The sequence below is a fragment of the Strongylocentrotus purpuratus genome, unplaced genomic scaffold (assembly GCF_000002235.5).
Source record: "Strongylocentrotus purpuratus isolate Spur 01 unplaced genomic scaffold, Spur_5.0 spur5_scaffold_18, whole genome shotgun sequence".
NCBI lineage: Eukaryota > Metazoa > Echinodermata > Echinoidea > Camarodonta > Strongylocentrotidae > Strongylocentrotus > Strongylocentrotus purpuratus.
This window is the reverse complement of record NW_022145603.1, coordinates 28,683,728-28,707,417: the sequence shown is the minus strand read 5'-3', so window position 1 is coordinate 28,707,417 and position 23,690 is coordinate 28,683,728. Positions and strand designations below refer to the sequence as shown.

The following is a 23,690-nucleotide window of genomic DNA, read 5'->3' as shown; positions in this document are numbered from 1 at the left end:
AAAAGAAAGAAAAAAGAACGCACGCTGGAGAGAAACCCTTTCAAGTGCAAATATTGTGAGAAGATATTCAACTCATCTGGTAACTTAACCAAACACATGATAACTCTGGATATAACTGTGTATTTAACTGTTACTTGATTTAAAAAGACGTTATCATGCACTGCTTTTTATGGTCTCCATTGTGTTAATAGATGCCAGGAAAACATCACTTACGGGGTTCAAATAAACACCCCCAAAAAATCGGCTCGCCGCGCCGCTTCGCGGCTCGTGGACGATGCTCCGCATCGTCGTTATTGGTCAACCCCCCCCCCCCCCTGAGCAAAAAGCTAGATCCGCCCCTGGAACTAATATCAAGAATTAAATTCTTGATATCAAGCAATGATTTCCTGGTGTTAACAAATGGCAATCCTTCAAAATATAAAATGACCTTGACCTTAGCTAGCTTACAACAACTTTTGCCGATATCAAAAGGTATCGATATCATCAGCTATCGTCTTTGGTACACGTATGACAAGTGACGTTCCCAAGCGTTAAGCCAAGGCAAAGCCGACAGACGACTAATCTATTCGCAGCTGATAGTGATACGTTTGTCCAAGGTATGCTGATTTTTTCATTCTGAATTTCTCTTGATGTTATTGTTAATCATTTGGATTCAATATAATCGTATTTTGGTATTTTCGGGGGCGACAATATTGTATTTGATCTAGACCCTCTACATGTAGTCCCAGTCGTATGCGATGGTGTTTGTGTGTTTGGTTGGTTGGTTGTTGAAATTTAATGACTCTTTGACTTTGAGACTTTGAGTTTGAAATTTGGTTGTGGTAATTTAGCCTAGTGACAGGCTAATTGCTGTTGAATATCTATGGAATTCTTCTTCTTCTTCTTCTTTTTCTTCTTCTTCTTCTTCTTCTTCTTCTTCCTCGTGTTCCTCTTCCTCTTCCTCTTCCTCTTCCTCTTCCTCTTCCTCTTCCTCTTCCTCTTCTTCTTCTTCTTCTTCTTCTTCTTCTTCTTCTTCTTCTTCTTCTTCTTCTTCTTCCTCGTGTTCCTCTTCCTCTTCCTCTTCCTCTTCCTCTTCCTCTTCCTCTTCCTCTTCCTCTTCTTCTTCTTCTTCTTCTTCTTCTTCTTCTTCTTCTTCTTTTTCTTCTTCTTTTTCTTCTTCTTCTTCTTTTTTCTTCTTCTTCTTCTTCCTCTTCTTCTTCTTCTTCTTCTTCTTCTTCTTCTTCTTCTAGTACTAGAATCTACTTCTTCTTCGCCTTCTTTTTCTTTCTTCTCTCACGTCTGTCAATTTCTTCTCTTTCTTCAAGTTCAATTGTATTACTTCAATAATTCTTCTCATTTCCCATCTGCTTTCCCTATAGATCTAGATCTAGATTAAAGCTCTGGTTTGCCTGTAATATTCTAAATGATGTTTTGTCTTTAAACATTACTAGTCACACCACAATGGGCATGTTGGAATGGAAGCTACCGTTGTTACTGCTGCTGATTGTGCATGTAGCCCAGCAGGCCCCTGTGGATCCTAAGCCAGCGGAGGAAGATCGCGATCGAGACGAGGGAGAAGGAATCGCAGGAGAGGAAATACTCAACATAGCCGAGGGTGATGGAATAGCCGTAAGTATTGAGTAAAGTGATGGATCACAGCACTAGGTGTTGCCACAATTCTGTTTAAAGCGGCATTAAAAGTTGCAGATTTCTCAGATGAAGTCAGTAATTTCACATTTGCTGAAATTGGTACTTTTTGAGGCATGATTTGAAGTGTTTCAGTTTCAGTTTTATTCTTTCATATATCACATATATTTCTTATTTTGCAATGATTACACAAAGTAGTTGGTACAAATAAATGTGGATTCTATTAACAGAGACAAAAAACAACAACAAAACAAAGTGAGTACCCCATATCAATTTGTTTGAATGAAAGCTTAGGTATTACAGTTATTGTTATAATGGTATCTGTTTGTTCTTTTAAATCCCATCTGTCCTCCTGGCAGGATCTTGGTCTTGAATATGAAGGCTATCTACGAGAGGTCATCCAAGTCTTGGAAGCTGACCCAGAGATGAAAAGCCACATGGATGAAATGGACACAAATGATTTACTTGTAAGTCTCATATCATCTCTTTAACCCTTAATTTTACAGGACCAGAATTATTTTTAGGGTTTAATACCGGTACATTAATCCCGTATTATTCTTCAAACTGGAAACAGTCATATTTACATTATGAAACATATCTGGAAACAATATAAATGGGTGAGAATATTGTCAAAAAAGTTGAACAAAATTGCCATTTTCGATAGAAAACCAATGACTTAAAATGTTTGAAGGTATTGCCAACTTATGAATATTTACCTTTTTTTTAATTTCCAGGCATCAAATGCAAGAAAGTCATGAAACCAACAAAACAGACAAAGTGTACGCAGACATCTGTTGAAACCCATTTTAATAATTTTCTGTTGGTATGAATAAATTGGTTGATTGAGTAAATTAGATTATAGTCATTTAATGAAGAAACTTAAATACTAAATATGCAACCCAAGGGCTAAAGCTGTGCAATGTATGTGATTTACAAAGCAAAATATATAGAATACATAGTTATGCAAATCAAGATAAAAAATGAAAAAACATCAACTAACAATTATTATGTGAAAAGAGACTACAAAAATTGCCCCCACTCTACAATTAAACCCAACATGAGTCATCACTCAAACAAACAATACTGACTAAAATTATCAAACATGACATTAAAATCTTTAAATTCATGACTAATTTTGTGGTCCATCTTTTTTGTTTTCTAGACTGGTAAATTTGGGAAGCAGCTAAACAATGTTGGTAGTCATATCCGAGGCCAACTAGATGAGCTCAAGAAAAAGGAGATTCAACGTCTTCGGATCATCGCGAGGAAAGCCATGGAACAACAAGCACGTAAGTAGTGTTTTGATGGTCAACAAAATGTCGAAGGCAGAAATTGTCGGCTCTTTCTCTTCAAATTGGCAACATATTATTCATTTCTTTCGTAAATTCTATCTGCGCATGGGCAGATAAAGGTCAATTCTGATAAAATTGTAAAACCCATTGACAGGCTCATGTTATATAATCATTATTCATGTGTGCACCTACGGTACATTCTTATGAAACAAGAGGGCAAACAAAAGCTTTTCATGAAGCACATACAGTACATGACTTTGGCATTGATTATTCTAAAATACACAAAGTGGGACTTCTCCATGAGTAAAAGATCTGTGGATATTTGGGGTCATTTTACCCATGTGGGCAATTCCACGGTAACGGAAGGACACTCAGACAAGATTTTTGAACTTCAGGTTCATACTAAAAGAAATGTTTTATTAGTATGTATTAAACTATGGGGAACAAAATGTGTTTCAGTCAAGTGGAAAGCTTCATCAACTTCACAAAGTTTGGATAAACACTAATTAACTGGAAAAACCATGTCCATTTTTATGTCCTACCGTTACCGAGATAATTAATATGCACATTCTTAAACTACTTAACTATAATGACAATTTTTTTGGGGAGAATTAAAGGCACTTATATAGGTATTATATCTGTACTGTTTCACATCTTATACTAATAAAACAGTTCTTTTAGTATGAACCTGAAGTTCAAAAATCTTGTCTGAGTGTCGTTCTGTTACCGTGGAATTGCCCATGTGCTAACTAAGAAGTGGTCTATTAAAAATATACATGTATGAATAACAGTGTAAGCTGCTTTTTAATAATAAGAAATCCCCTGTCTGTAAAGACCATTGTCTATAAAGACCATATTCTTTATTTCCCTTGAAACAGTGTTTCCTATCCTAGGACATTGTAATGCAGTGTGTTTATACAATGAATAAAAAATTGTGCCTGCATGTAATTACTTTGTATTTCACACTCTTTTGTTGGATATTTGATCAAACTTATTTGGAAATCTTATATTATCTACATGTAATCTACAAGATGTTTGCATAATACTCTTAAATTCAGCAAGCTCGATTTGATTTGTAAAGCCTGTTGAATGAGACACGTACATATATATGAGACATTCTTTTTCTTCATTAAATCAATTGCCTACAGATATCACCATACCCTTTCCCCCCTTGCTGTGATATTGCGTTGAACATGTCACTAATATACTGCCTTATTTTTGTTTTCTCATTGATTATTTGGTTTGTTTCCATGATTCTTGCATGCATCTCTCTTTAATTCCTAAACCCAAGTTGGGAAGGCAAAGCCGGCCGATCAGAAGTTCTTGGACAATCTCATCGGTCATCTTGACCCCTCATCAATGGATGCCTTTAGCCCAGATGATATTACTAAACTCATACAGAAGGTAGACAACTACTAACAGGAATGTCTATATGTGGTACCGCAATGTGATTTACTCCCCACATTGACTGTACATGTATGTGTATGATCTCCCACTGCTATGCTGTTTAAGATTAACAAGAACTAACACAAATGTCTACATGTGGCACCACAATGTTATTTAGTCCCCATTTTGGCTGTATGTGTTTGACATCCCACTGTTTTGTTTGTTTGACATTTGGATGCTGTTTATTTTGTGTGTTTGGCGCATGTGTGCTGTTTTCATATGCCACAACACTTTGATACCATCTGCTTCTTTTGATTTTAAAATATTGATTTTACATTATTTTCATTGTGGTAAAATCAATTTTTTTGCAATATGGTCACCATTTATTTGTGGTGGACATGTACTTTTTGCCTGCTAACATAATTCAATGTTAACATTCCCTCTACATTAACAGACCTAATTCCCACTTCTGCCATTCCTTAATGATTAACTTTTAGAAAATGATTATGTTAAATGATTAATTAACACAAGCTGGGGTATGTACACAATTTGTATTGTAACAAAATCAATCATATTAGGTTCAGAGTATCTACATCTAGTTTTACAGTTTATCCTCTTTATGGGTTGAAGGGTATTAAAACCTTAGTTTGCACTTTTAAATTAACATTTTCTTAGTAAAACTAATTTGTTAATGCAATTCACACATTCCATCTTATCATTTTGACTAATTCGGTCTCTTCTTCCTGTTTCTTTTTTAAAAGTCTAGGTTTCGACTGGGGTTTGAAACTAATTCTTGTATGTTTTACATTTACATTTTCTTAGTTAAACTAATTTGGATATGTGGAGCTACTTCTTCTGCATAATTGTCATGTAGCATCACTAGTTTAATTCATTCATATAGAATTAACTAAGGATTGTACTAATACCGATAGCATTTCAAGCAATCCATCTCATCATTTTTAACTTATTCAGTTTCTTCTTCCTATCTCTTTTTAACAATCTAGGTTTCCACCGAGGTAAAAGCTAATTCGTTTATCATTTTAACATTCTAGGTTTCCACTGGGGTATGAGCTAATTCTTGATCATTTTAACATTCTAGGTTTCCACTGGGGTATAAGCTAATTCTTGATCATTTTAACATTCTAGGTTTCCACTGGGGTATAAGCTAATTCTTGATAATTTTAACATTCTAGGTTTCCACTGGGGTAAAAGCTGATTCTTGTATCTTTTTCTCATCAGCAACTCCTTCCCGGATGTCAACATGCACTCAATTCTACTTCTTTTCTTTTGCACCAACCTCTTTTCATTTTACATAGGACTACATGTACAGGGCCTTGTTTCATAAAACTTGTTATCAACAACAAATGCTAAATTTCTAAAACAAATTTGTTCTCAACCAATCAAATGCTATGATTGCACTATCGTATAGAAGGTCTTAATTTGTACATTTCTTTCTATAAAGTGTTACCATGGCACCAGATGATGCAGTCAGTAGTGCGCAAGGCAAATTGAACTTGGACTTTGGCAGGAATCCCCTGGCATTCAAAAGAAAAATAATTTACTCATTTTATAGAGAATACATGATGTATTTCATGTTTGTTCATGTTTCAGTTCATTTTTCAGACGTTCTTTCATCCAATCAGAGTTACCATGTACTTGTACATGTCTATGCCTGTTTGTGACTGTCATATCAGTTGATTGGACAAGTAAAAAACTATAGTGTTTTGAAATGGTTACGTGCGAATTTGTAATGGTTATGTCTCAAATTGTAACATGTTTTGGGCCATTGTTTTCCCTGCACATACGTTAGTTACTGTCTGCTTTTTCTGTCTCTTTCTTTTATGACACATTCTCTCTTTTTTTCTCTCTTTCTCTACATTTTATCATTCTACATGTATCAATCATTATGTCCACCTATCCATCATGTTATCAATCTATCTGGATCTCTATTGTTCTAATTTATCCATCGTCATTTATTGATCTCCTTCTTCAATCCATCTATCAATCAATCTCTCTATCAATCAATCGATCTCTCTATGGTGCTATGTATTTCTAGATGATGATGTAAGCCAAACCCATCTCATGGACATGATAGCCCATATTGATTTTGGGAACGAGCACACTTTTGAGGAACAGGACCTAAATAACCTCTTGCAAAAGGTACATTAACACACTGGGGCAGGTTTCACATAACTCCTCTCATGGCCATTGGTAGTATTAATCTCCCACTTAAAGTCATGCATCGGAACATTGTAAAGAGTAGTATACTTGCAGTGTAGTTTTAATTTATATACATGTACAATGACTCTCATAGTCGTACCACTGCCTGCTAACAAAGATTGGTGCATGGGCTAGATGGGGGTGACATTGACTCGACTTTTGGTTTGTTTCGGGGGTGATGGTAGCTAAAACTCATGGCTTTATTCTGGCTGACAACATTGCCAATGAACTTAAAGTTTTAGGTAACTGGGGGTCAAATAGTGTGGTTTTAATGGGATGATTATTTCTGAACGGCCCTATTTTCTTTTATTTGTGGAGGCAACAAGTTAAAATAAAAGTAAATCAATGTAGATTCACTATCAAGTTCATGCTAGTTTTCGAACTAGTAGTTGGAAGTGCATCATGATTGTAAGGCATTTGCAGGGGATAATGTTACTGTTTCGTGGTAATTTCCAGAAAATGTCGAAGAAATAATAGCTGGTGGTGTTTTCATGCAGTACATTTATGCTCTGATAAAGTGTAGGATAGGAACGCTAGAGCAAAACACAAAAATTTCCCCTGAAAACAACAAATCCCTGAGAAAGAAAGAATCAGAACATGTACATGTATGTAAATGTAGAAAGGAAGAACTGGTAGATGTACATCTTTATAGTTTTGCCCGTGTTATGTTTTATTATTTCAATGCATCATCGTTTCTTTTGCTATAAATTTCAGGGTGTGAGACATTGCTTTTAATGTTAGTTGTATTGTATGATATTGATGCATGCTTGCAACTGTTCAAGAAAATGACTTTTTAGTTTTTATAATTTCTTGTTTTAGTAAGTCTTGTTATATGCAATGTGTATGTACATGTACATGTACATGTATAACCAAAGCATTCAAGATCATTACAGCATACATGTATGTATTGTGAAATTTTGGAATTTGTGATAATATCAAAACTATCATTAATCTTTTGTTTCTTTTCAATGAGACCAAACCATTGATATTACCATTCAAAATAAAGCTCTTAACAAACTGACGGTAATATTGAATTTGGAAGAGATGAGGGCAAGGGGGAAGGGGGGGGGGGGGTGGTGTAAGGTAACGATCAAAGAGATCATGAAAAGAATATATATGAAAATAAATTGTTGAGGAAATGTCCTTCAATATTTTTTAAAAAGTTTTTAAAAGCACTGTTAACTCTCTGTTTGCATTAAACTTAGGCCTTTGTAGGCATACAGGTTTCTGAAATGTATGGTATTTGAATTTTATTCACTTTTACATTGATCACTTCCCCTTTTTATGGCATTTTTTATTGCACTGTTCTCCTTTTCTTAACAATTTGAATTTCACAAATTTACCACTTTTCACTTGGTTCATGAAACGTTTTGAATACATTTATACTTGCATACACAATTTGGGATTCTCTAATGAAGCCTTTGTATCTTGCATGTAAATCCTCATGATAATCCCTGGGATTTTTGGTCTCTAATATTTAATCATCTAAATTTCTCTCATACATTTTTGGAAATTGCCAATTTTATGATTAATGCATGGGATTTGAGGCACTAATTTTGTGGTAACACACATTTGAAATGTTATTGTCTCTATAGTGTAATTAACATGCCAGTACTGCTGATGCATATAACCATATAAAAGTGTAGGCACACATATAATAGTGCAGTCAAACCTGCTTTCCTTATGAGAATGTATTCAAAATGATATCATTTGTGCAGGCAATGTTGTGGTATTGTCAAAGTTATTGGGTTTTTGTATAGACTCCTATATGTACACAATATACATGTAAGAGAAGAGAAAAATGTTGATGAATATGAAACAAATAAGTTTAATTTTGAAAATAATAATGAGATTATAATCTTTTCCCCATATGTTTACAATTTCTTTACCCCCCCCCTAAAAGCTCAATCAAAATAAACAAACAAACACATACGTATCCTGAAAGAAAATGGGTTGAAGCCCTTTAAATTACATAACGGGTTGGGAATGAAATAAAAAGGCATAATTTTGTAAAGCTAAGAGGTAGCAGCACACCAAATTGATAACCATGGACTGCATCTTTTGTATTCAAGGCTACAAAAGATCTGGAGGAGAACGATCGTGAGAGGAGAAAAGAGTTCAAACGCTACGAGATGGAGAAGGAACTAAAGAGAAGGAGCGAGATGAGGAGAATGAACGAGGAGGAGAGAGCAGAGGCCATGGAGAATTATGAGAAGGAAAGGAAAGAGATGAAACAGCATGCTAAACTCAACCATCCGGTAAGGAGAATACAGGGGCAGGCCCAAGCTATTTGGATTGTGACGTACGGGACATTCAGAGACTTTAAACAAGAAATAACAACAGATGAAATTATATCTTTTGGTACGAGTCTGTGGCTATTATGGGCTAGTTCATTTGTGGAAAGTTTTAGTTCTTTAAATAATTTTTAATGTAATTAATGTGCTGCGTGACGTTTGGCTCGCAGCGTCCTGTTGACCTGTAATTTGGAGGGGTACAGGAAATGAGGTTTTTATTTGCTTTTGTGCAATAATGAAAGGCTAAATACTTTTTATTCCTTTATATTTGTATTCTACATTCATTCAGTTATCTATTTATATCCAGTTGTATTTTCATCGGATAGGGTCTTTAATCGAGCTTGGGTAACATTAAGCCCGTCTAGAAAGTACATGTATTTACCAGCTCCGTATTTTACAATGTGCATCCACCTCCGTGCTAAAATAAAAAGTCTCAACAATTATGAATTTTGCGTTCCGAAGGCATGTTTTTCACGCCACAACATTTGTCTAAGCTACCCTATATCTATATCATTTCTAGGGAAGCAAGAAACAGTTAGAGGAGGTGTCTACATGTACTTCTCTGTTAAAATTGTAATTCTCAATATCTATGCATTTTACATTCCTAACACATATTTTTATGCCACTACATTTTTCTAAGCTACCCTATATGTATTTAGAGATGTTGTGGTCTAGTGGATAAGTCCTTAGCCTGTGTATCACAGGGTCCAAGGTTTGAGTCCCGCCACGGCACTTATGTCCTTTGGCAAGATATTCATCTACATTTGCCACTATCCACCCAGATGTTAAATTGGTACGGTCGGAAGGAATTCCTTGAATGCTGTGAGCGCCGGGGTAATAGTTGGAGTGCCTTGAGCACCATGCATGGTGGATATGTGCGCTCTATAAATATCCAATATTATTATTATTATTATTATTATTATTATTTCATTTCCAGGGAAGCAAGAAACAGTTAGAGGAGGTTTGGGAGAACACAGATCATCTAGACAGGAAAGACTTCAATCCTAAAACATTCTTCTATCTGCACGACTCCAACAGTGATGGATTCCTGGATGAATTTGAACTTGAGGCTCTCTTCATTAAAGAGGTTTGAAAATGGATGCCTTTCTTTTATCTGAACTCCCTCCCTCTCTCTCTCTCTTTTGTACTCTTGTTTCATTCTGTTTTTATCTATTATTCTCTTCTATTCTATTTCATTCTCTTTCTTCTCTCTCATCTAAAGCCATTATCCGGTTAATGGCCGATAAGGGATAAATTTTTCCTAATAGAAACACACTTTCCGGGGAGAGCTTTTACGCGTTCACCGGCAAAATTATCCTTCTTTTAGAAGGATAATGCAGGAGAAGCTAACCGGATAACGTACATGTAGGTAGAAACACACCCCATTCTGATTGAGTGCATATACCGGGGAGAAACCGGAAATAGCAGTGATCACGTGATCGGAATATTTTACCCCGACGTGCGCGACACTACAATCCTGGGTTGACCTAGCAGTCCCACAATACTTTGCGGTGACCTTTTTTCTGGCTAAATCGGAATGCGCGTAGATAGAAACTGCCCTTACCTGGCATTATACGCTTATTTTTCAACCGGATAAATTCAGTATAACTAATAGAAACACGCTGATTGACTCTCTCTCAAATTTTTTTTCTTTTTCTAGATTACTTTGAGATTCTGTTCTGTAAAGAGGTTTGAAGATTTGACGGCCTCCATTTCCCTTCTCCTTTCTTCTACACTTTCTCTTTATGTTTCAATTGGTTTCATTCTCTTTCTTTTTATTTCATTTTCTTTCTTTCTATTTCATTTTCTTTCTTTCTATTTCATTTTCTTTCTTTCTATATCATTTTCTTTCTTTATCATTTTCTTTCTTTCTGTTTTATTTTCTTTTGTTATGTTGCATTTTCTTTTTTGATGAGTTTGAGCTAGAGGCTCACTTCATTAAAGAGTTTTGGAGACCGATTCTTGAGCAGTAACAAGAATAATAATTAAAAGTTAAATCTATTTCTGATGCCGTACATGCCATCAGCGAACGAGACTTTAAATCATTAAAATGCATTGTACATTTTTGATACACTTTCATTATAAATGTCTTGTCTTGCATGATAGTGATTTCTAACTCACTTTTTAGAAACTTTGTAATGTTTTGAATATAAGCCATGTGTGTTTAAATACATTGTCCTGTCCCTCAGTAGACTTATCTTCTTCTATTTATTAAAAACGATAACAAAGTTCTCTGATGACACTTTCATTTTCTAATGTGACAGCAAAATTATGCATGTATAACCTTAGTTATTTTATATTGAATTACACTCTGTTTCTTCAAATGATGATAATTTTGTTTGATAACGCCTGCGTTGCCAATCAGGCGGCCAAGATTTATGGCTACGATGCAAGCAAAGAAGAGGAGTTAATGGAGGAGATCGCTCGTATGCGAGAACATGTCATGGACGAGGTGAGGTCGTAGGAGGTCAGGTGCTGCTGCCCTCTATGTTCATACTCATACAACTCTGAGCCAATCTCATATGCATGTGCCTTCTGCATTACAAAAAATGTTTCAAAACAAGCGAGTTGTATACATGTGCATGTTTAATGATTATAATAATATACATAAAGACACACTGGTAAAACGTTTTGAAGAGTATATTACTAGTAACACAAGGAACATGGCATGAATTCTATGATTTAAGCAAAGGCTTGTGTCAGGTATACCTGAGTATACAGTATGAGGATCATCTAGGTCCTTTATATGCTTTATACATGATTGATAAGAAAGTTGAAAGAAAATGTCAATTTGCATTTTGTTTTGGTATGATCTGAGCATTTTTGGCATGAACTCATCACTCTCCTATCATTTACATGAAATGGAGAGAGAGATAAAAAAAGAATAACAAAGTTTAAAATGAAAGATTGTCACATGCTATCCATTTAAGTTTTTGTAATGTGATTTAAACATCCTTATTTGAACAGTCCAAATGAAGTCTGCACATAAACAAAGCTTGCATTTTGAAACATATTTGTAATGCAGGGTTAGTAGAGAAAGCCTGTGTGTAACACCAACCATCCAATTTTTCAATATTCCCTAGTCCCTACCCAAAGTAACCTCTAAAATCTTATGGTGAAATTAACACCTAAATCTATATTTCTATCACTGTTGATATCACTTCTTGAGGGCAATTTGGAAAGACTCAGTTTGTTTTCACTCTTTTGGTAGGGGTTTTGAAAACTGACCAAATACAATTATGGTTTGAACTTGAGGAAGTGGATGGTAGTTGATATATACCGGCTGCAATGTAGAAAGCCAGCTTTCATTCATAATCCTCAGTATTTTGGTTGTTAATTAAATCATTTTTTATTTTCTCTTTCTTCATCCCCTTGCTTTTCTCATTAACGCGCACAACAAACTTCTCTCTGTGACCGTGTTTTCTGTTTTTCCCCATGTCCGTATTTTCCTCTTCAATCTAAAATATCTTGTCCTTAACTTTTCTTTTGTAATTTCCATCAATAAACCTCTCATTTTATATGTCTTTTTAAAACCTCTTCTCTCATAAATTTTTCTACTATTTGATTTATTTTGCATGCCATTTTTATAACTCTTATAATCTGCTTTATAAAATGCTTTTCTCTGGCTCCACCGATATCCCTCTCCTTTCTCCACTCCCACTCCCTCTCTCTCTCTCCCTCTTCTCTCTCCCTCTCTCTCTCTCCCTCTCTCTCTCCCTCTCTCTCCCTCTCTCTCCCTCTCTCTCTCTCTCTCCCTCTCCCTCCCTCTCTCTCCCTCTCTCTCTCTCCCTCTCTCCCCTCTCCCTCTCTCTATCTCTCTCTCCCTCTCACTCCCTCTTCTTCTCTCTCCTATCATTGCCTTATCTGCACCCTTTTCTCCTTTGCAATACTTTGTTCATCCCACACTTTATTGTTTGGTACTGTCTATCTGTCCTTCTTTTCCTCTGTCTCTGTCTGTCTGTTTCTGACTCTCTCTGTCTCTGTCTGTCTCTCTCTCATATTTCTACATATTATTTACCCCTCTTCCCATATCTCCCTATACACACTTGTCACACCCCACACATTGCCATGCCACACCTACGCACATTTGTATGTACACACTCACTACTAACACCAGGTGGAAAAAGTCTACAAGGACCAGAAAACGGCTGACGTTCAGGAAAAGTTTGAAGAATTATCCCGCATGAGGGAACATGTAGTCAATCAGGTATCTATACAGATTAACCGTTAACCCCTATACAGATTGACCTTTAACCCCCTCCTGTGCACCTGATTAATCAGATAACCCCTGTAAATGACCTTTCCATTGGTAATCCCTTGACTCTCGTACCCTAGCATAGGCTTGATACAGGACCCACCACCCACAGGTGCCGTGGTATAGTGGTTCATTCACTTGACTCTCAACCTAAGGGTTGGGGTTCCAATCCCAGCCCGGCACTTAAACGTCCTTTGGCAAGATATAATTCCACAATTGCCACTCGCCACCCTGGTGTAGTATAAGTGGGTATGTGGTAGCAGATATTCCTTGACTGCACAGAGCACTAGGGTTGAATCCTATGACCGGGGTAATCATGTATCTGTAAAGCACTTATCGCTGATCTATTAAAGTGGGACTGCACTACTTGTAGCTACTTGCACCCTCTGTCTTTGCGGTGAACGTTGGTTTACCATGATCCCCTTTTTCTTATGTTAATTGAGAGCTGGTTTGATGAGATAATCACCTGTCAGTGACCATGCAGGGCAGTCTAATCCCTCCTGCCCAAACTAGCGCAGATAGGCTTTAAGCGCTTTTTGAACCCAAAAATATTTTGTATTAATAATATATAGTAATATTTTTCATTCCATTTTATGATTTGGATTCATGGAATGTAAATCATCAGTTTCCTTCCACACTGAATGCTCTTGAATATCCATGTACATAAAACGTACAGACATGCATGTACATGTACTTAAACAGCCCTCTTTAATAAAAGACTAACAAAACTGCAGCTAATTCAAAATCCATCAAGACTTAATATTTGAATGAAGAGAGAGGATAGAAAGGAAAGACTAACATATCGTATTAAAGAGAAATGAAAAATCAAGAAAAAAACTACATGTAAACATCATGTTAAAGGAATATGAGTGCCCTTAGGTTGTTATTTAAACTTAAGTACAAATGTGTGCAACTCTGTTTTACACCTTGTTTTGTACATGTAGATTATTTTCTTATCGGCTGCCTGTGTGCTCCCCTTTTTGTGTTTTATGTATTAAGGAAGTAAAGTAATGTGCATGAAATATAAATCCTTATATCCCAGTTTCAATGTTGTTCATTTGTCAGAGTTGTAGTCAAAAGTTGTGATAAAAAAAATAGTTGTATTATGTTTTGCGTATTATTATTACTTTTTGACATAATTTATACAGGTGTTTGCATTTTTGTAATGAAAATAGCTAGCAATAAAATTGTATTGATAATTCATTGCTGTGATTGTGTTAGCAAATTTTCAGGGGGAAAAAATGGGTGTTCCTGCATTGTTGGCTGAGTGGAAGAATAACATTCAAGAGAAGCATTTCTGGATTCTTTTACCAAAGTTATTGTACAAAGTATAACTATGCAGTTATGGTATACATACATGTACTATGATCCTGTATTTCAACACAATTATTTCTATCTTTAAATCACTGTTAACCTGCTAACTGCCAAATTTTCTGATTTCCATAGGCTTAACTCGTGTTTTTATTTTTCCCCAGATTGATAACAACAAAGATAAGATGGTTAGTTTAGCTGAGTTCATGGAGGCTGCTTCAGCATCAGACTTTGAGGAAGATAGCGAATGGCAGGTAAGAGATTAAACACTTAAAGGGAGTGTAGCATGACGAGACTCCTTGTTTTTTCTGTGGCCTGACTCGGGGCCAATCGGGTATAATACGACGACGAACGACGCGACAGCAGTAGGCCTATGTATTCACGTGCGTGCAACCTACGCAAAGCCGGATCATGAGGAGAACTTCGTTTTTTTCGCGAACGCTAGCGCGCGCTGACCCGGTAAACCAAGTCCATTTGTTTACGTGCAGTTGTCCAAAAGAATACGTAGATTGCATCAACCAGTATTTCCCATGCTACAGCCCCTTTAAAAAAACAATAATCAGTCAATATTTGTTTTCTTTATTGCATCCATCTGTATATCCTTAACTCTATGTAGCCCGGTGGGGGGGGGGGCTTTCAAAGCCCCCCCCCCCTCGACATTTTTCGCGATAATTTTTTAACGCAAGAAAATCTTACACTGAAATTTTTTTGACTTTTTTCTTTTGAGTCTTGCGCATCTTTTGAAAGAAATTTTTTCGAAAATCGGACCTACCATTACAAAGTCACATGTCCTTTTGTCTTTGCATGTCAGCCCGAAAATCGCTCATTTTTGTGATTTGTGTACAAAACGTATGGAAATCTCATTTTTCAAATAAAGAGATAAAGTATTGGTTATTTGGTCTTGTTTATAGTTTAGGTGTTTATTTTGGGGTCAAAATAGTTGGAAATGAAATAAAACAACAAAAACAATAAGATACATAAGTTAAAAAAACAAAGAAATACATAAGAAATTATCAAAACAAAGTCAATAGATAACATAAAGAATAACCCTGGTTTTTCAATTTTTTGTGTTGTATTATTATTCCAAATGGTCTAAAAAATATATGTAGTGAGAAAGAATGCTTAAATATGAATAATGTCTGATTTATGGGCAAAAATGTGAATTTTATGACGTCATTTGCATAAATTACCATAAATATGCAAATGAGTGAATTTTTCAAAAAATTGAAATTACCATAGTATTCTATACACTTCACTTGACATGTATGCAAATTTTCGCGGCGATCGGGCATTTCACGGCCGAGATCATAGGGGGGGGGCCTTAGAAGCTCCCCCCCCCCCCCCCCCCCTCCGGGCTATGCAGTTTCAAAATAGCCCGGGCTAAATAGGGTTAACACTTTGGTTGCTTTCTTTGCTCTCTGTACATTTGCTCATTTGCTATACATGCAGTTTTGCATAAAAAATACTATACTACCTTAAAGTTTGATGGCGTTAATTGGAAATTATACTGCATCAAGATTCCGGGCTGGTATAATGGTGCCAGGCTAGAATACTCCAAAGGGAGCGGAACGTGTGCACTATCATGTGTGGATTAGCTATGGAATCCAATCCAATGACGGGAGTGATGATAATTACAATGTAAAGTGTTAAGAAACTTAGTATTAAAGTAGCCACCTAAAGGAAATTCATGACAACTGTTATATGGACAAATTATATATTGATGGAAAGATTTTCTCTTGAAAAACACAAATAATTTGCTGAAAATATCATGGAAAGGCGTAAAATGCAATTTTGTGGCTAGCTGTGTCTTGCACATGACGTCAGAAATCTCGATGCTCTACAGATGACCGCTGAAGGCAGATAATCTGGATCTCAAAATTAACATTTTTGAGAGATGATTACTGCTGGCCGCAATTATATTTTGAACAGGGAAGTTGTTATATTTGATCAGTAAGGCTTCCCCTTCGCAATGATATGAATTTTGCATCAATTCAAAACACTTCTGATTCTTTGGGTGACTACTTTAAGCACTATACGAATGTGACTATTATCAAAGATTTTCATTTTGTCATTCTGAATGGGCTGCTTCTCTTTTGCAGGATTTGAATCAAGAATCTCAATTCACGGAGGGGGATCTAGAGAAGTACCAAGAGGAGTTAAGAAGAACGTTGGAAGAAACTAAAGCCAAGATGGCCGAAGCGGGGGATAACTTTGTGAGGGTCAGACAGCCACAAGGCCAACAGGATGCTGTTAATATGAACCAGGCAAGTCAAGATTTTTTTAAAAGCCCCACAGTACTACTTGTAGCTACTTGCTCCCTCTATATAGAAAACAATGCCTAAGCGTGTCCGTTGGTCCCCCGTGGTCCCCCTTTTCTTATGATAATTGAGAGCTGATGTGATGAGATAACCACCTGTCAATGACCTTGCAGGGAGGTCTAATCCCCGGGCCAAACTAGTACAGACGGGCTTTAATAGAAAATGTTGAGTTGTGGTAGAGAGAAAAAATTAATTGTGAGCAGTTTCAGTATTTTTTATGTCGGTGTTGACAAATTATTATGTATACCGGTGAATGTTTCCTGATAAAAGATGGCTCTTCAAACACCCTCATATTTGAAATATGAGGACAAATAGCTGGCAAAACTTGCATGCCACATGTGTTTGTAGTCCCATGCAAAGTAAACAAATAGTTTGTAGTGATGTATAAGTGTACTTTCTCGCAACAACTCAGGGATTGTAATGCTAGGATATGATATCAACATGAATTCAGCCTGTGTATAGTGTACTTGTCTCAAGCTTAAAACCCCTCTAAAGTGTTGGGAGCCTCAAATTTTCCCCCAAAATCATGGCAAAAAATAACTTTACCCATTGTCTACTGGAACCGGGTGGCTACTGTATTAAACATCTGGGGAATATAACAGTTCAGTAGTCAGAGGGTTAAATTGTATAATGATGTGAAAGAGGATGTCATTAAACACACACTTCTGCAAGGATTTTCAAAACGAATCTGTTTGATGACGAATATTGATGACAGAATACCATATTTGGGTTTTGTGTTCGTCTTCAAACACATTTGTTTTGAAAATCCTTGCAGATGTGTGTGTTAAATGACTTTTACGTGAAATTTTGCCATCCAATTTTTCGAGCTCCCAAGACTTAAGAGAGACTTTACAGTATTCTAACTTCCAAGAAATGTTATGTTTCTCTCTCTGTCACCCTGTCCTAAATGTATGTAACGGGTCAAGACACAATGAATCAAAGATATTGATGTAGTAATATGAACAATGATTTAACCTGTGCAAAGTGTGCATGTCTCAGGCTGGAAATATAACAGTCAGACTCAAACCTGGCTAAGCGACCAACTGTCGACAAAGACCACACTTTTTGTTTCCCTTTAAAATGGTTTCTTATTGAAACATGTACTAAAGGAACCTGTCTGCAAAGACCACTTTTCCTGTCTCTCTTGGGTGGTCTTTATAGACAGGTGTAACCATATAATATCCCAGAGATTTAATGATGGCCATTCTGTCTTTCTCTCCCTCTCACCCTTCACTACCCCATAGGCTCAGGCACAACAAATCAAGGATGGTTTATCTGCTGGACTACCAGCTCTAAAAGAAGGAAACGATAAGGTTTGTTACCCGTCAATCTTTGGAGTAATTTGCACTTTTATAATCGTAAATCAATAATGAGTAAAACTGATCATGCAACTCGCTCCTAGATCCTTAACAAAAGATTGGTCAAGCGCATGCAATCATTTGTGGGTCAATTAATGCCACTATTACACGTTTTTCTTAATACATAGATATTGAACATGCAATAAGGTCCAGACTTACTATGCATTGATTTTATGTACCTGATATGCAGGCGTGTGTTGCAGGCACGTAGCAAGAGTTTGATGTTTTGGGGGCACACACATGTAATCGATCAAGGTAAAAAAAAAGGGGTCTAAAAAAGTTCAACCGATCTTGGAATTTTTGGGAGGCACATGCCCCCCCCCCCCCCCCCCCCCCCCCCCCCCCCCCCCCCCCGTGGCCCCCCGTGGCCCCCCGTGGCTACATGCCAAGTGTGTTGAAGTTTCATTTAATTTATTTAATTCGTCATATAAAAAACATACATAATTATGAAGTGAGAGCGCTTATAAGGTATGGGTTTTAAAGGTAGTCTACTTCACTTTTGATCCTGTGCTTTATGCATCTCAAATTGTCCCCTACTAAAGATTTTAGGAGCTTTGTTGCATAAAACCAATTATGAGTGCCTTCATTCAATCATCATGTGATCTATCAGCTCTCAATGAGGCTGTGTGCACCTATCTGACTCGACCTAATGGATGTGTAAGGTTGATACCCACAGGATTTTCTCATGCTGATACATGTAGATTGGAATTATGAACTTATTTGCACTCACCTAATAAGTGTGTACTAATTTATATAGATGTTTTGCCCCAAATGTTCTAATGCGATATTTAAGACATCTGCACAGTTTTTCTGTTACTTTTAAAAGTGTTTAGACCCAATTTTGTTTTCAACGATTAGACCTCCACGAAAGATTGTGTATGGTATACTCACTCTACCCCTCCACTTTCTGATAGCTACACTTCTTTAGAAATATGACAGCATACAAAGGAATGAGTACAAACGATTTACTCACGTTTAGGTATTTAATGATTATGTGCATGCATTTATTTCTCTTATGTATTGTAAAACATTCAGAAGTTGAGATACTAGAATGGAATTTCACTACCCTTCATTGATGCAATACTCAAGGTAAAAATCAATACTAAGTACATGCATAATGGGCATGGTACATGTGCACATAGAATCATATTATCTTCTTTCTTAACACCAAGGGGTTATGCAACTTCTTACAAACTATTATTTTGCACTTTCCCCACTTGTTACATGTAGCTAATACCCTAATTTTTGTTGTTCCAGTGTTTGATTACAATACTCAAGTATAGATTGTCTTCCCTTTTGTGCCTGTATTTAAGCCATTATTTTTGCAAAGGGCTTTATTTTTCCCAATTTTGCAAATTGATGAATTTAACAGCACTCGAAAATGAGATGGCAATGCATGTTCAAGCATGTATTATAGTCGAAGCTGCTTCAGTAATCACCTGTCTATAAAGACCACTTTTCTTGTCTCCTTTGAGTTGTCTTTATCGACAGGTTTCACTGTATAAGTAGCTTTTTCTAATTTTCATCTTCAACTATTTGTGCCCTGTATCCCTGTCATCTGTGAAAATATTGGCTTTAAAACACACAGCATTTAGACACATTATATTTGAGTGTTATCCTGTTGGTTCATTTGTTTTGCACGATGGTAGGTTCTACAACATGTGTTCTGGTGTTCATTTTTATTGATAATTTTGTACACTTGTTTATAAATTTGTCCATGACCTGGGGAGTGTTTCACAAAGATCCTAAGTAGAACTTAACACTAAGTTGGACTTAAAAAGTATGGACAGCCATTGGAGCCTTAGAATAAAATATATATTCAAAAGCAAAAATTTGGAGTATTTTAGACTTTTCATCAATTCCACATCAAGAACATGAAATCTCCCATGATAATAGAAAATATGAATGATTTGAATCAACATTTTATGCCTTCTAAAAAAAAAATTACAAAATATTTTCAAGGATGCTAATGGCTTCCCATAAATTTTAAGTCCAACTTAGAGATAAGTTCAACTTAGGATCTTTGTGAAACACCCCCCTGGCATCATTAACTTTATTACTACCGGTACATGTATAACAACAAATTTTACCATTGTTTAAAATCCAGTGTTCTTCACTTTTTTTCTATCTGTCTAAATATCAAGTTCCTCTCTCCCATTTCTATTTCTATTTTAGTTTTAACTAGAATTCATTTGATCAGATAAAATAAAATAAAATCAAATGTGTAGTAACAGAATCCCTTTAACTTTATCCCTATACCAAACACTTGTTGTAATCCTAAAAGCCTACATGTACATTTGTATTCTCAACCCTGTCCCTAATACTGACCCTTTGTATCTTTCTTAATACCTGCAATATAATGTCTTATATCATCTGTAGTTACATGTAAATTTGTGAATAGTATCGGAAACGGGGTGTTTATGTCTGTATCACGATTATTTTCCTCATTTACAGAGCATTGGAGGTTTGGTTTTCTAAAAAAACTAAAATTGTTTATTAATGGATGTGATTTCTGTGCATTAATTGTGTACATAACTTGCCTTGAAAAAAGCACATCCTTGTTCTACCTTGAATGTTTATCCTAGTGTATGGCAGTGTTCCTTTCATGCATGGACTAGAATATTTACATTGCACTGTGCCATTTTAGTGATTATTTATATTCTTTTATTATAATTTTGATCACCAGCTGCAGTACTATCTTTTTACTTCTAGTGGAAATGCACACCATTGTATGGGATTACTAATTTAAGCTGGTGTCTCAAAAGAAATTATTGGTCATGCTTTTTTTAGATGTACTGTAGATGTACACTATACAAGCCACATGCAATGTACCGATAAATAGACATGTACTGATAAGTTTATTTTTTTCTCCATTCAAACCTTCCAGATACGATTTGAAGGAGACACACAACCAGTAACTAGGCACGATCCACCAGGCAATATAGCAGCAGCAAATCAACAACCCCCACAACCCCCCGCAGGTCAGCCACAACAACCACCAGCAGGTCAGCCACAACAACCCCCAGCAGGTCAGCCACAACAACCACCAGCAGGTCAGCCACAACAACCCCCAGCAGGTCAGCCGCAACAGCCACCTGCTAGCCAACCACCACCACCACCTGCTTCAGATCAGCAACAACAACAGCAACAACAGCAACAACAGCAACAAAATCAACCCCCACCCCCAAAGCAACCTGCACAACAGCCGTAAGATATGAAATGATGTTGTTTGTTTTATCTACCACATATATCTACCACATGTAGTTGTAAAGATGCACTATTTGCTCTGGCAACATGTGTGTTGTAACGCAACTCTATGCACTATCTGGGCAACAGCAGCAACAACAATAAGAGCAGCAACAAATTCAACTCCTGTAGAACTGCAATTGGATAGTTAATGATACTTTTTACTTTTTAAATGTACTACAAGGAATTGTAACATTTTGTATGGCAACATATTCTCTGGTCAACTACTGCGACCATTGTACATGTACCAGTTCAGCAACGACAGCAACAAGAGCAGCAACAAAGGGCAATTGTTTTATGTACCTCCTGTATTTGTAGCAATGCAATATGTACTCTAGCAACTTTCCCTGTGGTCAACAACTGTTTGCCCCATGCACACGTTGCCAAAATTATGTAATCGTATTTTACCTTGTAATGCTAATCATTTGTATTATTGATCGCAAACTCATTTTTAATTGATTATTAATCAACGAAGGTATGTATAGGGGTTAGATAATTATGTTATGTGTTAGGTATTAGGAAAATTGAAAGATATTATTTGTATATTTAGAACTCGTGTAGATTCAGCAATTTTTACGTTTATTTTATCGTTTGAAATGTGCTTATTCCTCCTTTTACATGTACCACAAGCATCAAGCATCATAGCGTAATTTTGGGAATTCATTGATTGAATGTTTAGGGTTTTGGGGTCAGAAGCTGGGAATTTTCCAAGAATTACTCTATGATGAAAGGATTTACGTTTATGTACAGCCTTTCCATTGAAGCCATGTTCAGAAATGATGGGTAGAACCGGGGCATTTTTATAATGATGATGTAATTCTTTGTGCATACTGTACACTTATCATTATCTTATAACTCAGTGAATAAGTGCCAGTCCTTTGCCCCTTTTAATTATATGTAGCAAAAACGTGGCGTTTTTAAAAATGTTGGTTTACCGTATCATATCCGAGCAAGCCTGTGCGCTTGTAAAAATGATGCACTGGCTGGAATGCTCCCCAGGGAGTGGAGAATGTGCATACATTGTGTGCAGGTAAGCCTGAATCCGATGACCGGGGTAATAATATGATTGCAGGACCCTGAGGGAGAACAGTATGAATACTGATGAGGCTACCCTGGGTAAACAAGACATATTATTATTATAAGCCTAAGACTGCCATTTAGTGCTAAGAAAAGCTTTTTATTATGATTACTTACCATGCATACCTACTGAGGTTATTGCATTATTGTTTGCATGTGTCTAGGAGTCAGTGCTACATGTATGTATGTCGCTGTTTAAGGACATGAAATGTTGTACCATGTATTTTAGTTAAGTATTTTAATTGGTGGAATGTTTTATTGCTAGGGTTAATTCAACCGAAAAGTTTTGTCTTTTGCTAGCTAGGTTCTGTTAATCAGAAAATTTATTTCTTGGGAGGATTCTTTAAACCGGAACACTTGAGGTTCATTTTTACATTTTTTCAGACGCTTTGTGGATCATTCTTTTGTTAATAATGAAATGAGTATTACAATTACCTAACCTTTAATTCTATTATCTATTCAGTGTTTGTTGATGTAGATCTATGCTAATCCTGATTATTATAAAAAAATTAGGTAGTTAATTTGATGACAAGGTTTTTGTTACAGTATTATCTGTTCATTGCATCATGTTATATGATTATTGCAAATTATCACCTGCCAAAACCTTGCAGTCCTTAAGAAACCTTGACTAACTTACATTAATAATCCTGCATCATAGACTAGAGAGGTGTACCAGTGAAATTCAACAAAAATATGTTGTTAAATCCTTCGCAGAAGGGTTTCTTCAAAATGAATGCTCAGAACTACATTTATGTGTAAGTTATCGCCATAATCACTATTACAATTTGGACTAAATGTATTACATAGATCCCAGGACAGAATAGCTTAAAGATGTTCATGCAAGGATATATGTCGTTCGTGACGTAGGCAACTTGGCAATCACTACAGTCATAACACTGAGCCAACGGGTATTATGCTCTCGTACGGATGCATAAAGGGACACTAGTACGCACAGGAGCGTAATACCTGTTGGCTCAGTGTGCTGCCCTCTATATACACATGCTTGAGCAACTTTAACTGTGGAAGAGCATTTTTCTCAAAATGTACATCCACTTGTTTGTCAACCATTCACGCCCTTTGCAGAGTACAAAGTGATTTGATATGGCGCAGGAAGAAAGGAAATATCTACTTTGTCAAAAATCCTCTTGCGGATTAACTCAAGGTTTTTCAGTCAATTTCAATCAATTTTATTCTTGTATGTTCACTGTTGTATGATTTTAATAAATGTTCACTGGAATTAACACGTATGTTAAAGTCTTGCATCTTTTTTTATTTAATTGTCATTTGTTCAAAGGTGTTTTATAGTA

General features: G+C 36.2%; 1 protein-coding gene across 4 annotated transcripts; it reads left to right on the top strand.

The window, feature by feature from the left end:
- Positions 1-465: 465 nt before the first annotated feature.
- Positions 466-23,630, top strand: LOC591086 (nucleobindin-2). Of its 4 annotated transcripts, none has more exons than XM_030989671.1 (14): positions 466-596; positions 1,431-1,608; positions 1,986-2,093; positions 2,789-2,915; positions 4,210-4,322; positions 5,309-5,320; positions 8,597-8,782; positions 9,756-9,905; positions 12,936-13,025; positions 14,549-14,638; positions 16,484-16,648; positions 17,947-18,015; positions 20,948-21,041; positions 21,090-23,630. In XM_030989671.1, the coding sequence occupies exons 2-14, from the start codon at positions 1,441-1,443 to the stop codon at positions 21,269-21,271; spliced, it is 1,554 nt and encodes a 517-aa protein (XP_030845531.1). In that variant the 5' UTR covers positions 466-596; positions 1,431-1,440; the 3' UTR covers positions 21,272-23,630. The 4 variants fall into 4 exon arrangements, with proteins under 4 accessions (XP_030845531.1, XP_030845533.1, XP_030845532.1 ...); XM_030989674.1 differs by lacking the exon at positions 21,090-23,630 and adding an exon at positions 19,096-19,149 and having other exon boundaries at positions 467-596; positions 20,948-21,059; XM_030989673.1 differs by lacking the exons at positions 4,210-4,322; positions 5,309-5,320 and adding an exon at positions 6,361-6,464.
- The last annotated feature ends 60 nt before the right edge of the window (positions 23,631-23,690 follow it).